Below are 15,432 nucleotides of genomic sequence, written 5' to 3' on the forward strand. Positions count from 1 at the left end.
GAATCTCTGCTTCCGGTTTCAGGATCATCTCTGATAAATATTAGTACTTTCTTACCCATACATATACAAAATTGTAAGTATCCACACAAAAGGAGCAAGAACCAATAATCAAGAATACATGTAGCAGTCCGTACAGTTGTAGGGGATTGGGTTGGAACACCATCAAAATGATTCTCTCTGAAGTATCAAGAGATGTTTTTTCCAGCATGTTTTAAAATGAAATACAAATGTCCTCAAGTCTCCCTCAACTGTGACTTACGTCTCAGATAATACCCAAATAATTTATGTATAGAAAAAAGTCCTTCCCACAGTGGATCTGTCAGCCTTCTCACATGCTCTCATTTCAGGAGGAAAGCACTAATCTTAGTTACCATTTTAAAGCTATTATTAAATAATTGTTTGAAATAATAAAATCAGAGTAAGAATTTTAGCAGAACATTCTTATACTCAAGTTTTTTTACAGATTCAGCATTTTCCCATTCTGATAATCTAAATATTGCAAGATGAATTCTAACTCTTGGGCAGTGCTCACAGTACTTTCTTCAGTATTTTGCTTACATCAAGCCACTGCATTGGTATGTTTCTAGCTCCACTGTTTGTAAAATGAAAACAGAGATTCCTACTGTACCATTAATTGCTAATCTGACACTGAAACAGTGATTTCATTGTCATGGGTGATGGGATTGAGGACTTCTGTATAACTCCACTCCCCTAACAGGTACAGTAATAAACTGTTAGTTCTTTAGGCAAAAGACATGAATCTGTCAGATAAAGGCTTCATTCTCTGCCCGTAATCAGTAACTTGAGGGCCTTCTGTAGATTCTGCACAGCAGTGCTCACATCTTCATATTGCAAAGCACTGCCAGCATATTTGCAATATTTTTGAGCTCTGGCAAAGTCCTCTGGAGTCAAACGGACTTCCCCTGCAAAAACATAAGTATTAGAAAGTTACTATAAAAGAAATCTGTCTGAGGCTTCCTTTCACATGATTTCTTTGACTTATATTTGCAGTAATATTATGAAAATCAGGCTATATTTGTGGTAATATTACAAAGACTAAGCTACAGTGTTTCTTCTGTTCATTTTTCTTTCCATTTATATAATGCTTAACTCCTTTGCTGCTGGCATTTGAAAAATATAAAAGGACCTTTCTAAACACTGGTATTTGTACAACCCAGTGCCTTTCAAAAGTAAGTCAATACCTTTGAGAAAGATCTGCTTTTCATCTAAGGCAGCAAAGGAGAGCTTTTTAATGACAATAAGTTAGCTGTAATCATATTACAAACTGCAAGAAACAAGGACAGTGTTTCTTGTGTTTACAGTATAACTACTTTGCTCTCTTCTTCAGGAATAATACATATTAGAAACTGTTCCTTCTCAACTGGAGTAACTTTTCAAAATGTAGAAGCATTTCTCACTGGCATGTTTTTGCACATTTTGTATTTCTGTTTTATCCAAGTAATGTTTATGTTTCCAATTTTATGTAAGATGACTGAAAACACAACTGATCTCATTAAATGTGCCCATTTTTGTAATACTGGAGAACACTAGCAAAAAATATTCTCATAAAATAGTATACAACAATTAACTGTTATTTATTAATCAGAACATTTTCTCGACATAATTTAAAACATTGGGAATTCTGTAATGCTCAACACATGCCTTCAGTCTTCTAGAAAGCACAGCAGGGACTTATGCCCTAACTGGCAGAGGATTTAATATGTGAATAGCATCACTGATATGTGTGTAAAATAAAGCACTGTTATTTTATTGTCCCTCCTTCCACCCACAAATTTACTGGGAGTTTTAAGGCTAATCCCATGCCACTCCAATAACCTATGGATAAATTACAAAACCTTTACTCAAGTTCTTTCAGAACAACTTAATTTGCAAAAGATTGATTTTTATGGACACAGATAAATAATTATATCCAATACTAAAGAATTATGTATTTATTAAGTTTCCCACACAGCATCTTTTAAGCAATGAACAGATTTCACAGATTAAGAAAAAAATGCATTTAAAATGCACCACAAATTTTATATAAAATTGGTTAATCAAAGGTTTAGCTCTCCAGGCACAGCTTTCTCATTTTAAGCAAGGACATGAAAATACTTAAATGCATTTTTTTATGGTACAATTTCAGTCAGCTGGATCCCCTTCTTTCAAAATAAAACTGTTGTTAGCAATACTGTGAGAACGTTTACTAAAGAATCTCAGTTCTTATCAGAAAATGTCTATTATATTTGCTTTTCCTTTCCCCAATCTTATTATTTAAGAACAGCTTTTGAACAAATAAAACGGAAAACCTGGGAATATTAAAAACTAAACTGGTCTGCTAGTTTTCAAAACAAGCCTTCCCCAGTAAAAAGCAGAAGGGTGATCTTGAGATTTATTTATCAATTTTTAAAAGATACTCTAGAAGTCTACTTTTTTTCCCTTTAATAAAAAAATATAACCACAAAATAACTGTTGAATATTGAGGCACATGACAACTCGGTGACCTCATTATCATTGCAATGTATATTAGTTTACTGCTGAGTAAGTGAAGCCACATTAGAATACATACACATGTGAGTAAATACGTGTGAGGGAGTGCATAAACACAGGTACACTTATGTTATTTTGCAACCTAAATAAAGTCACAGACTAAAAGCAGCTGGGCAACCGCATTACTGAACATCTTTAAGAAACTGAAAAGACCAAGTTCCCCTCAAAGTGGCTTTAGGCTATGATGCCAAAAGAAACTACAAAATCATTCTTTAAAAACTGGCCAAGGCATCAGTCCAGTATTCAACTAATTTATTGGAAGGAAGCCTAAATTCACCAGCCTAATCTTATTTTTACAGTATGAGCTCTATTAATGTTTTGCTGGCATAAAGCCTTATTTATTATGAAATCTACTTCAGATGCTATTATGACATAACTTGAGGGAAAAAAGTTAACAATTTTAAATTCATAAACCAAAGTTTACACAGTAAGGGTGTTGATCTTTTGATGTGCTCAGTAGCCTCAGCTGCTACTGAAGTCATCACCTCACAATGGACAAGCAGAATAGAAGAAACAAACCAGCTCTGTGTTCTTAAGTTTTCAAAACAATGCGAAACAACTATAATGTCTGTACTGACATCAAAGGTATAACCACAAAAATTAGTAACTGACTTCAATTTACATATTCTAAGAGTCAAGCAGCTTTGGAGAAAAGGAAAGCAGCTCTGCAGAAAAGGACCTGGGGGGTTCTGGTGGACACCACCCTGTCCATGAGCCAACAATCTGCCTTTGCGGCAGAGGGCTAATGGCATCCTGGGCTGCGTTAGGAGGAGTGCTGCCAGCAGGTGGAGGGAGGTCATCCTTCCCCTTTATTCAGCACTAGTGAGGCCACACCTGGGGTACTGTGGCCGATTCTGGGCTCCTCAGTACAAGAGAGAGACAGACATCCTGAAGAGAGTCCAGTGAAGGGCCACTAAGATGATGAAGGGACTGGAGCACCTCTCATATGAGGAAAGGCTGAGAGAGCTGGGACTGTTCAGCCTGGAGAAGAAAGGCTGAGCAGGATCTTATTAATATACATAAATACCTGAAGGGAGGGTGCATAGGGAATGGAGCCAGGCTCTTTTCAGCTGTGCCCAGTGACCGGAGTGATCGACACAAACTGAAACACAGGAGGGTCCTACTTGAACATCAGGAAACACTTTTTACTGTGAGGGTGACCGAGCACTGGCACAGGTTGCCCAGAGAGGTTGTGGAGTCTCCATCCTTGGAGATACTAAAAAGCTGTCCTTTGAATTAACAGTGACATTTTTTCTCAAAGTTCTGCCTTCAGTGCTGCAAATTAAACCATGGAAAGAGTGCAGGGGCAGGGGGAGACACAAATAACATCGTCCTGAGCAACCCGTTTTACAGGACCCTTGCTTGAGCAAAGGCATTGGACCAGATGACCTCCAGAGGTCCCTTCCAACCTCAACCACCCTGTGATTCTGAGCTCTAAAAAAGCCCAACAACATTGAGATGGGAAAAGTATATTGTATTTATCCTGAAAAAAACCTGCTTCTGTGTTAAACTGAAATTATTAGCACAGTAGTTATTTTTATTACTGAAATGTGACAGACATATGGAATCCATAACTAATGTCAACAAGCATGATTCTTTTTGTTTAAGAGGAACACAAAGCGAAAACCAAAAAGCGATTTGACTAGAGATGCTGAAAATCATGTTGGGAAAAAGAGCAGTTTTAGAATGAAAATAATGTGTATTTTACATGATGTATCTGGTTCTCCCTGGTATCCTTTTCTACCCATCAGATGTTTTTCTTTTTTATGAAGTTGCCCAAATAAAAGGCAACTGATTTAAGAACATTTTAATAATGTAGCTTGGTGTATAAAAACAGTGATGGCAAAGTTTCAAAAATAATTTCAGTTACCAAGATACTCTTTTTTCCCATTAAAGCACTTAAGATATTCAAAATATAAATCCTCAAAGATTTCTTCTTGAGATCATGAAAACATATAAAACGTCAAATTATTATTTCTACTTTTATTTCTACTATTATACACACAACTAGAATGGACAAATGGTTTCTCTATACTATGCCACCTGCGGACGGGAGCTTGTGGTAATGTAAGATTTTATAAAAAAAACTGTAGCACAATCATGAATGCATGTAGTGTTAGCAAAATCTAGGGGTAATAAATTTTTTAAGCAAACTACACCAGAGAAGTGCATGCACACAGTATATAAAGTTGCAGTGTAGCTCTACATTCTGTTGTCAGAGACGTTAACCAATGCTTAATCGCATAAGCTTTGACACTTTCAAAAGTCAATGTTAAACTCTGAAACCTGTTCCCACAGGACAGGACAATTAGTGATTTTAGTCAGCATGAATCCTTCAAAGGAATACTGTTACTTTAACATAATTTTCTTTTGATAAAATATTCCACTCTTCTCCACCAAGTTTCTCTCCCATCAGAGCATTAATCAAATTGCTTCTCCCATGTTATGGCAAGGAAAGAAAATATATAATTTATTTTTAAAATATACATTTGATCTCGCTACCAGAAAGAGCCTTGCAGGAGTATGTGGAATATCCTGTTTGGCTGTGCCTATACTAGTACATTCAACAGTGCCAGGGAATGTGTCTCAGCACTCAAACTTGACTGTCTACACTGTCAAACTGCTGGAACAGACTCCACTATGGTTTTGGCCCATGCAAACTAGCACTTTCCCAAACAATTCCTGAGCACGACTTGTGGTTAAAGCAGGCTAGAGACTATTCAATATGGGCAGCCTTCACAAACTACCCTGTTTAGAAGGTTTAAAAGTTTAATAGCATGGATGTTAGTGGTTCTGTGCCAGCTGTTCTCAGTGTCAAATATTTACAGGCATGTTTAATTTATTAGTATACACAGACATAGTGTCTAAATTGTGGAGCAAGTGTACTTTGCACTGTGCTAGCTCTATGGACCTACTGGAGGGCAACGCTGATCCCTCCTTCCCATCCAAAGGAAATGTCAGTTCCATAGGAACGGTGCATACCAAAGTCTAACCTCAATACACAGCCCGAATATATAGATTGCAACTCAGGAACTGGGGAGGGCTCCTGGGTCCCACAGTTTAGAATGTCCGTTGTGAGATACAGGCATTTCTAAATCTACTTACAGGTCAGGGAACATGGCTACTGGGGAACAAAGTACTGTTGGCGTAAAAAGGACTCCTCAGCAGCATGAGGAGAAGAATGATACCTGCCATTACCCTTACGCGTACAGCTGAAGGGAGGATGCTTTGGGTAATGACCAGGCATGCATGACAGGATGGTGGCAGGCAAAGACAAACACTTTTCATTGCTTCAAGCTTCTTAATTCTATGCATGCAAACAAAACTGCTACTGTATCTCTGCTGACTGGCATATCCCTCAAACTCCTGCATAACTGACAGCATATTTTCTGAGCTTTCAGAAATGAGTATCTGTATGAGCTGTATCACATCTTTGGGTGCACTTCTGCAAAACTCCCTTATAAGAAAGAACGTAACACTTTAAGCTGTTACAGGAGCCAAACTTGTAGTGACACAACAGATGTGCAGAGGAGGAATGCAGGCATGCAAATACTCAGGTTAGATCAAGTTAAGAGATTCATCACTGTGCTTAGCAAGGGTCTTAGTCTCTTAATTACAGGACAGCAGTTATTATGAATTCTCAAAAAAACAGGGTATCTGAATTTACTCAATTCCTTTTTATTTATATTTATCTACTTATTAAATCAGGTTATCACAGGTAAGTGGCTAGAGGGAGCAATGCACTGATACTATCCAGATATCGAATAATGGAACTTCTAACACTTAATGAAGAATTAAAGTTTACATCAAAATTATGACATTTTTGACAACTAGAATTAAACATTCAAACCAAGAAACAATGATGACTACAATTATCAGAGTAGTTATCCAAAAACCTATTAGAATGACTGTCTAGAAGATCATGATAAGCTGGTTAAATATGAAAGCTTTGCTGCCAAACAACACAAAATTTGCTTTCCAACTAGCAGTTACTACGATAAAGCTTAAGTAAACCCTTTAGCTGTTTTGGTTAAGGAGCTACTGAAACTCCCACAACAGCCCCCAAAACTCAGAAACTATCACCAAGTTTCAATGGTTCAGCTACAGGTCTGAGGTACTGTTTTCAATAAAATGAATTAACCGTCACGAGACATTACAGTAATATGCCAGACAAACAATAGGATGTGCCTTTTGTCTTCAAGAGAATACTAAAGGTTAATGTGACTCTATCAAAGGTAAATATTTCTATTTTTATCTTTTTAAGATATCTTCTACAAAAATGGCTTCCTAATATATTAAGATGGACACATCCTTAAGCATTAAGACAGCAGAGTAATATGAAGCTAAACACTGAACTCCTATTATAGCATTCCATTGAATCAAAAATGCTTTTTCAGTAAAGCTGATATTTTAACATAGACACCCTCTTCAACAACACAATAAACTAAAATATCTAGCTAAATATTTGTAAGTTACAATATACAAGAATATACCTATCTAAACTCGCTAGTCATAACAGGCAATATTTGACTGTATCTAGTACTGAAACTTAAAACTTCAATTACGTATACTATCAGCTTTCCCTGGTGAGGATAAACTGTAGGGTAGAATGTGAACAGATTTCATACCAGGACTTCTAGACCTCCTCCTCACTCAACATCCATGTTATATTGCCAAAGAAAATCTGATTATTACAGATTTAACTTATCTTTTTATTATCTCTATTCCACAGACAGAAAAATTCCTAGAAAACAGTTAATAATTTGTCCAAATGCACATCAGTGTTCAAATCACAATCTAGGATTATTATAGCTTTATTGCCTGTCACTACTCTTTCACAGGCCATGGTTTCTCTAAGGTTAGCAATTATGTGTGCACTTCAAAGCACGATATATGCAAGCAGACATAAAATACACGTAATACAGGTTAACAGTGATTTTAGCATCAAAGACAGATGGATTTTAAAGGATAAAAGCCTTGATCAAATGGTACATAAAAATGACGTAATTAGCAGTATTATTTTTCATTTAATTATTTCATTTAATACAGGTACTATTTATAATCAACAAGCACACATAACAATTATGTTGCAACAGAAAACACGACTGGAATGTCGTGCTTATTTAATGAAGTGAATAAATAACTTATTTACTGACCCGGTAGAAGAAGTTTTAAGTGAAGGGAATGTGTATTAATTACCAAAAATACAATTTAGCAAGCCCATCAGGAATATAGGCTTTGCTAAGTGTATCAGAACCTCACCTGAGAAGCAATAACATAAATAATAAAAAGCGTAACACAATGCTAGCTCATTTGTTCGAAAAAGTCAGATAGAAAACACTAATCATACACTGTAGCAAAGCTTTCAGAAACTATTAAACTCTTAGCAACACAATGTTTAGATGATGTCCATTCTTTTTAAAATTTCTGAATTAGTAGCATTCAGATAATGATGATGTTATTTCTCAAACTTCTTCCTTCAGTGCAGGGGAAACACACAGGACACAGCACATCCATGTACAGACAATACAAATGCCACCACCTTACCTGCAGACTGAGCACTGTAAAGGGAAGGATCAACTAGAGGAATATTCTGAGGAGCAGGCTGAATGGTGTTACTTGTCACTCCTGCAAATCAATGCAAAAAATTGGACTGGGGTTATTTTTATTTATAGACTTTAAAAGTAAGCAGACAAAATAAGAAAATAGAACAGGTAAATCTAATGACTCAATGATTTTTAAATTAAGTAGCTGCTGCCTTTCCAATTCTGAAAGCTTGTAACAAATAATTTTAAACCCCTCACCTCAGACTATGGATGTTTTATAAAATAATACAGAAGAGTTTACAGGCTGTCATTCATTTTATCAGTACAGTATTTCACAGAAATTTAATTTCAAGCATTAAAAAAAATAAGCATATACCAGTCCAAAAGACACTGGTTATCCTAAAGCATTGAGGAAAACCTGCTAAAGAAGAGTAGGAGTAAACTTTTACATTTCAAGTTTAAATTCTGCCTTTTAATATCAGAGAGTCTCCATTATTGTGTTTTTAAAGCCCCATGCCTGCCTCCTCAGTTTGCACACTTACAAACTCTCTCCTTCCTAATTCCTTAGAAAACAATTGGTGAAAATAAGAAAGCTAGCTAGATTTAAAAGGGAAATGGTGATGCTAAAAGAAGAAACAGCACTTTACGCTGTGAAGCATTCTTGTGTCTGTGTTCACATTTTAGACACTCTCATTTGCATTGATCCAAAACTGTATATTTGCAGTATGTCCAGAACATACCAGACTAACATACACTTATTTCTACAACATTTGCTATGTAGGAAGATGGTATAATCACTTTTCTAAATTATCTGTTATTTCATGGAATGAATGATGGGGTTAAAACTAAGTAATGCAAAGAATTAATGTATTACAAGGTACATATTTCATAATTTTCAGATCTGGCAGAAACAAAGAGCTAAACATTTACCTAGGCTGAATGTAAAAACCAACACTCTCCCCCTCCCAGACCCAAAAAAACCCACCTATCTGAAGGATTTCCCTTTCATAAAGCTGAAAAAAAGACCATCCTGAACTTTGCATAGGGTGAAGCATTTTTAAAATGAGGAAGTAAAAGAAAAGGATGGTCTGCATTTCAAAAGCATCTCATATGTTCTGTAATATAAAAATGTATCTGAACAATCAAATGATCATCAGGATTGAAATCAATATAAAAAGGTAACATGAGGTGAAAAAGTTGTATTCACAAATCATTTAATGCAACTTCCCCCTGCCCCTTAAATAAAACAACTGGGAAGAAATTTGGATTTCTAACAACTTGGTTTTGGTCCAAAAATGACACAGAATAAGGACGTAGGAGCCAATATGTTTAGCACTAGGGACAAAATTTCCATTAATAATATTGTTTGAGGTCAATCACACTGAAGTACTTGCATGGAAAAAGGAGTGCAAACCAAACAGAAGAAAGGTATGAATGGTACATCAAGCATGATTGTTACAGTGTTGTTCTAACAGTTTCAACACTATGTTGGACATGTTCCCACATAAAGAACAGCAGTCTATCTGCAGAGCGAAAGCTAAATATGAAATGAAGTAATATAATTTCATCTATCAAGTGAACGATTCAAATGGTGCTTTACAGTATAGATGGTGCAATGCATGATTCTAGAGAAGAAAAAAACATTCTGTCTGCAGGAACACTCATTCTTTCAGTCCCTATATCTCTTCTGACAAAATGCTCCAAAATACAAATTACATATTATAAAAACATAAAAAAATACTTCTGATGACTTTTTTATGATTTTTTTAAATGAAGTTGCCTCTGCCATAGAATACCTATACTATTTTACTTCATATGTAATGGAAAGGGGGCTAGAATTTGTCTCTCAATAAAGGCATGAATTTTTTGGGTGTGATTTGGAAATACCTGTGTTATGAGGTACTTCAGCTGGAGTGTTGGCTGGTGCATGGGCACCTGGTGGTATATGTATGCCAGTGTAATTACTAGTTGGTATGTTGTTAGCTTCATACGTAGATGATGATGTTGGTTGAGTTGTTCCACTATGGAAAGAAGATGACCCTGCTTCTTCCCTTTCAACATCTGCCAAGATGACACAAAATAGGAATTACTGTAACTCTTCTGTACAAAAACTTGAAAACTTAGGCTTTCTTTTAAAACCTCCTTTCAAATTTTTGTTAGCAGAAACACTGCCATGGCAGCGTGACATAAAACATTTATCAACTCAAACCACCTATGGTTGACTTGACAAAGTTAAAAAGCAACATACCATAGGATAAAGATCTAGAAACTCACATACTTTCAAAGATCTCTTCTGTTTAAATTGAAGGATCATCTCATTACTGATCTGAATATAAGCAATTTGTCTCATTAGTACAATCCCTTATACTTCCATGTACTGCATCCACCGTAGTTGAACAAGATATTACAAATATGCAGTAATCTATATTTTAATATATACATGAACCAGAACATGGGAAATTGTATTTGCCTTACAAACTCTTTGTAAAAAGAAAGACAGTGCCAATCCTTCCACCATTTATCAATTAAAAAAAACACAAATAAGTAAGAAAAAAGGGGAACTTTGGGAAAGTAATACCAAACAAGAAAACAAATTGCAGCTTAGCAAAGTCATTATCTAAAAAAGCTAGAGTACATAATGCACTATAAGAATAATGAGGTTCAATATATCCCATAGCATGTACAAAGAACATATATATTATTTTTCAATATATTCTTTTTCAATCTATTCATGTTCTTAAGGTTCTGGTCTAGTTTATTCAATGTTGCTTTGAAGGCTAATGGTCCAATTTTATTATGCTAATGACCCAGTTAATTTAGAATATGGTTGACTTCTACTCCTTAGTTTGAATTCAATTTAAAATTCAATTTAAAACAGATAATTCTCTTTTGCTGTGTATGTGTTCATCTGTATCAATAATGTCAGGTGGAATAAGCAGAGTTTTGGGAATGGCTTTGTTAATAGCCAGTTTTTGAAAGGAAGCAAAACAAACATGGGAGAACAAAACTTGCATGTGTCTAGAGCTGGCAAAAGAGATGTTTCTTCTTCATGAAATTCACACTGATCTTCAACTATACAAGATTATATGTTACGCAAACACCTCTCCTGCTTAATAATTAATAGGTCTACTATTACAAATATCAGATTTTTTTCCGAGGTAAGGTCCTCTTCCTCCCAGAAAAAGTTCAGGTACTACCTTTACTAAAATGACTAAACACCTTCTAATTCACAATACTATTTACTATGAGAAAAGGCTATAATGCAGAGTAAAATTAACAGTATTGTCTTTAGAACATTTTTACTGGACGTTAATAAATACACAGTTAGAGAACATATTTTTGGTTTATACTGCAAAGTTGTAGTAGTTTACTTTCATTCAGAACATCCAAGTACTAATAAACAAATTCACATATCCCCAGTCTAATACCAAGAATCTTTATTTACAAGTATTAAAAAGCAAAGAAACCTAGAAGCAAAGTTCTGTCAGGAGTGTCAAGCACTGCTAGCAAAATTTAATATAAAAACACAGAACATGGTAAAATTTTTATATGTTACTCTTGTGAAAATTACTTTCACTTGCTGCAATCAGTAATTCAGGCTCTGGTTTTATGAAGCTATTTCTGACATATGCAAACAAACATCTGGCAGATTTCTGGAAGGCAAAGGATATCTTAAGGTGCCAGATTTTTCCTTTGCTGTATTTTTTGCTAGTAACTGATACTGCAATATCATGTGGCTAGGATGCATGAAAGTAAAATTAAATGTGTTAAAACTGGCAAAAAAAAACCAGTGAGATTCAAAAGTAAACCCCAGATATGCTACCTTTTAAATAATAACGCAATGATAGGAATAAGCCATTGGTTGAATGCTACGTTTTCCAGTGGGTTTGGTGTTAACTAAAAAAAATATTTTAAAACAGTTTCAGAAAATAAAATTTAGTTTAACAAAATCCCAGAGACATACTGTACATGAGATTAAGGGAATAGTTAGACACAACACTCATCATGCTGTCTGAAGGTAAGGCTGCCCAAGTTTACTTGTAACATTGTTATCAATTATTTATAGCTTGGTCAAATTGTAGCCATAAAGTTGGATTTTCCATGTTGGGTATCTGCCTGAAGCTAGTATTTTGGGAAAGAAGTTGTAAAAATTACTAAGCCACTTTTGAGAACGAGGGAGTGGCAGAAAACATGCTTTCATTGTACTTAGTATCTCAATTAAGAGAAATTACCTGTAAGTTCTTGCCCAGACTTAAACCATTAATGCATTTATTCCTTTGTTCTGCCCCCTGCAGCTTCCTGTTGCCCTTATCTTGCTTTTCACTCCCATTATGATTTCTTTGTCTCTGCACCAGGACTTCATATCCCATATATGCAACCTCTTGCCCCACACTTGTGTCTGTCTTGCACTACCTCCTAATCTTCTCTCCAAGACATTCCCAGTTGCAGCTTCAAACTTCCTCACTGCATAGTTCATGGTCTCTAGTCACTCCTATAAAAGTGCAGTGCTGTAGGCAACACTAGTCACAGAAGATATGAACTCAAATGGTTAAAGTCTGCCAATGTTATAAACAAAGAAAGCAACTAAAAAAAAGGGTTAGAAGTGCTGGCCACCTTTAATAACAGCGCCTGTAAGAGGCAGTTCAGAAAAGTTCAGAAAAGGGCGATATACTTTTTAATCGGGCATATATATCAAGAGATCGAGCTCCACTGTTTGATTTGCTCATTAAGCAATTGGCAAATGTTAAACTGTATTAAACATAAAAGTGGCTTTGTTTAAATTAACTCTTCTTAGGTGTTTAAAGTGCCCAAATGTCATCAAAGCATTGTAGCTATTCTTTCTGCAAAGTAAATATTTAAAATATTCTTTATCAAAGATTAAAGTATTAGAATCATTTTGAGATACGCACTTGCAGTATTCGTGAAGATTTTTAAAAGTAGTGCTAAACAGAAGGAGTCCAGGCTGCTGGGAAAGAACATTTAAGTCAACAAACTGTTTTTAAGTTCTGTGGTTAAAACATCCATAACATTATTGAAAAACAAATCTCTTACAGGGAATGGGAATGAATGCTGGAAAAATTAGAGGATTAATTCCTAATAAAAATAATTTCAAGTTCCTCACAATTTGCTTAAGGATGCGGAAATACTACGCTGTGAAACAGTGACACAATTGTTTCACATTCAGTTTCAGCTCCAGCTGAATTTCTTGTCTTGAAACCTCATCAGCCTTTGTGCCTGGATCCCAGAATAATGAATCCATGTTGTCTTTAGACTTTCCTCAGAGCCACAGTATACCCAGACTATCTGGTTGGTTGGTTGGTTGTTTTTTTAAATTATTATTTATTTATTGAAGGCAAGACTTTGTGGAATAAGGCTGATACCCCTGTCCCCTTAACCAACTGTCCAAAGATACTTTCACATAAACAGAGGATTCTCAAGGCTTAATGGCATTCCCTTGTCTAGTGTAAGGAAGTACTGATTATGACGTAACTTCAGCAGCCCAGAGCACTGAATTTAAAATGAGCAAAAATTTTTTTTTTTTTTAAGGAGCCTGGACTCCTCCAGTTCTCTGGACTGCTATTTTTAATGTTTTAATTTAAAAAAATTTTCTTTTTCTCATTCTGCTGCACTGTTTCTCAGAGGCACAATGTAAGGTTCTATTTGAACACTGCTTTTTAAAAAAAAAAAAAAAAAAGGTGTATTTTTTTCCACAACATTGAGAAATGGTCTCAAAAATCCATCAACTTTTCATACACTGTTCTTTCTACTAGTTGGGACTATAAAGGTTTCCTGGACTTCTGCAATATAAATGTAGAATACATACTATATATTGCAATAAAATTGGTGACATTTAATGTATTTTACTATGGCTATACCATGACCATTTAGGAACTTTTTCATATTTGAAATTACATTTTTAATTTTTTTCCATTAGTATAAAATCTTGTTCGATGACCTAGGGCTACTGCTAAGTGACCTTTATGTGTACTCTAGGACTTGTATTCCAACTGCATTAATAAATCAAGCATGTCATTTAAGGTTTCCATGGTGGCATCCTGACAAAAGCATCCATAAATCCAACAGCAGAGCTGTATAAAGCATGCCTATGTTACTGTAAAAACATCTCCAAGAGTTACAGTATGGTTTTCAAGAATCACAAAGAAAATAACACTTTGGAAAAAAATGGTAATTTGCCAAGCTACAGAGACCTAGTTTCACTCTGTTTAAACAGACTTTTTCCACTTGCAAGCGGAGGAAGAAAATGAGCAAGCAGAAAGGAATGGGGAAGGTCCAGCCGTACATTCAAACAATGCTGCTTTTCTTCTTATGATGCACAAAGTAAGATTTGACACTTTTTTTACTGATTCATCTAATAAAAATTGATTTGCATAAAATTTTTGTCTTGGTTGTGTAAAGCATTATGGACACCTACACTATGGAGTTAATTTCCAAAAATAAACATAAAAAAGTATTTTTCATTTAATTCCTCAGAAAATAAGAGTGTGAGAAATTCTCTTACTACATGAAATACAATTCAACAAATAAGCAGATATTGCCAAATTATAGATATTGCAGGCTCCCTATCAAGGAGGATGTTAAAATTTTGGTTCACTCGGCATTTGCATCCCTTTTAAGTTTTATGTAGACATAACTCGTTAATGAAAGCAACAGTCTTCACCTATTGACACTACCGCTTGTAATGACCTGCAATGAATAGTACTTTCCCTCCTACAACAGTTTCTTTTGCAGCCTTGAGCATGTCATGTACCTTTGCCTCCACATCAATAAAATGAAGAAAGGGCCTATTTGTTGCTTCTGAGGAACAATTATTGTTTCTACACAAGCTGCATACAGAGATTTTTAGCAAAAGCTCTGTAAGCTTTGCTTAGAAATTCTATTTTTGCAATTGTTTATAATTCATAATTGACTTCACATAAACAGGTGAGCTTTGTAAGCATTACCATGCTATGAGCCAGAGCACTAATGAGCACTCATTTAAAGCTAGAAATATTTAATTGGGCTATTCATTACATTCACTATAACAAAAGATTTTTTCCCATGTGTTGTCTTCTCCATTAAATTATCAAAGTGGTGTAATTTGACCTACAAAGATGTGGTGATGTTTGCAGCCGACTTGCATCATACCTCTCGCTACAGCTGCACCAGCAGTTGAGAAAACTGCCTTGAAAAAGATTGTATGCTGAAGAATAAATTCGTTTGCTGATGTTTCACTTCAAATATAGCTGTGCCTAGATTGGAGCATATTTCAGTGGGTAAGATAGCCATTCCAGTGTTTTAGTCTGTAGGGCATCTTTAGGTAAGGAAAGCATAATAA

At 35.3% G+C, this 15,432-nt stretch overlaps 1 protein-coding gene across 2 annotated transcripts in view; it reads right to left on the reverse strand.

Annotated features, from left to right (window-relative positions):
* Positions 1-373: 373 nt before the first annotated feature.
* The window catches only part of VTA1 (vesicle trafficking 1), a 39,669-nt gene continuing 24,610 nt past the window's right edge, over positions 374-15,432 (reverse strand). The window contains exons 6-8 of one of the 2 annotated variants that reach the window (XM_075707110.1): positions 9,984-10,157; positions 8,098-8,178; positions 374-923 (exon numbers count right to left, since the gene is read on the reverse strand). In XM_075707110.1, coding sequence (XP_075563225.1) covers positions 778-923; positions 8,098-8,178; positions 9,984-10,157 — 401 coding nt within the window. In that variant the 3' untranslated portion in view covers positions 374-777. The remainder of the gene's footprint in view (positions 924-8,097; positions 8,179-9,983; positions 10,158-15,432) is intronic. The other variant, XM_075707111.1, reaches the window with a different exon arrangement.

This window comes from Pelecanus crispus, chromosome 3 (assembly GCF_030463565.1).
Source record: "Pelecanus crispus isolate bPelCri1 chromosome 3, bPelCri1.pri, whole genome shotgun sequence".
NCBI classification, from domain to species: domain Eukaryota; kingdom Metazoa; phylum Chordata; class Aves; order Pelecaniformes; family Pelecanidae; genus Pelecanus; species Pelecanus crispus.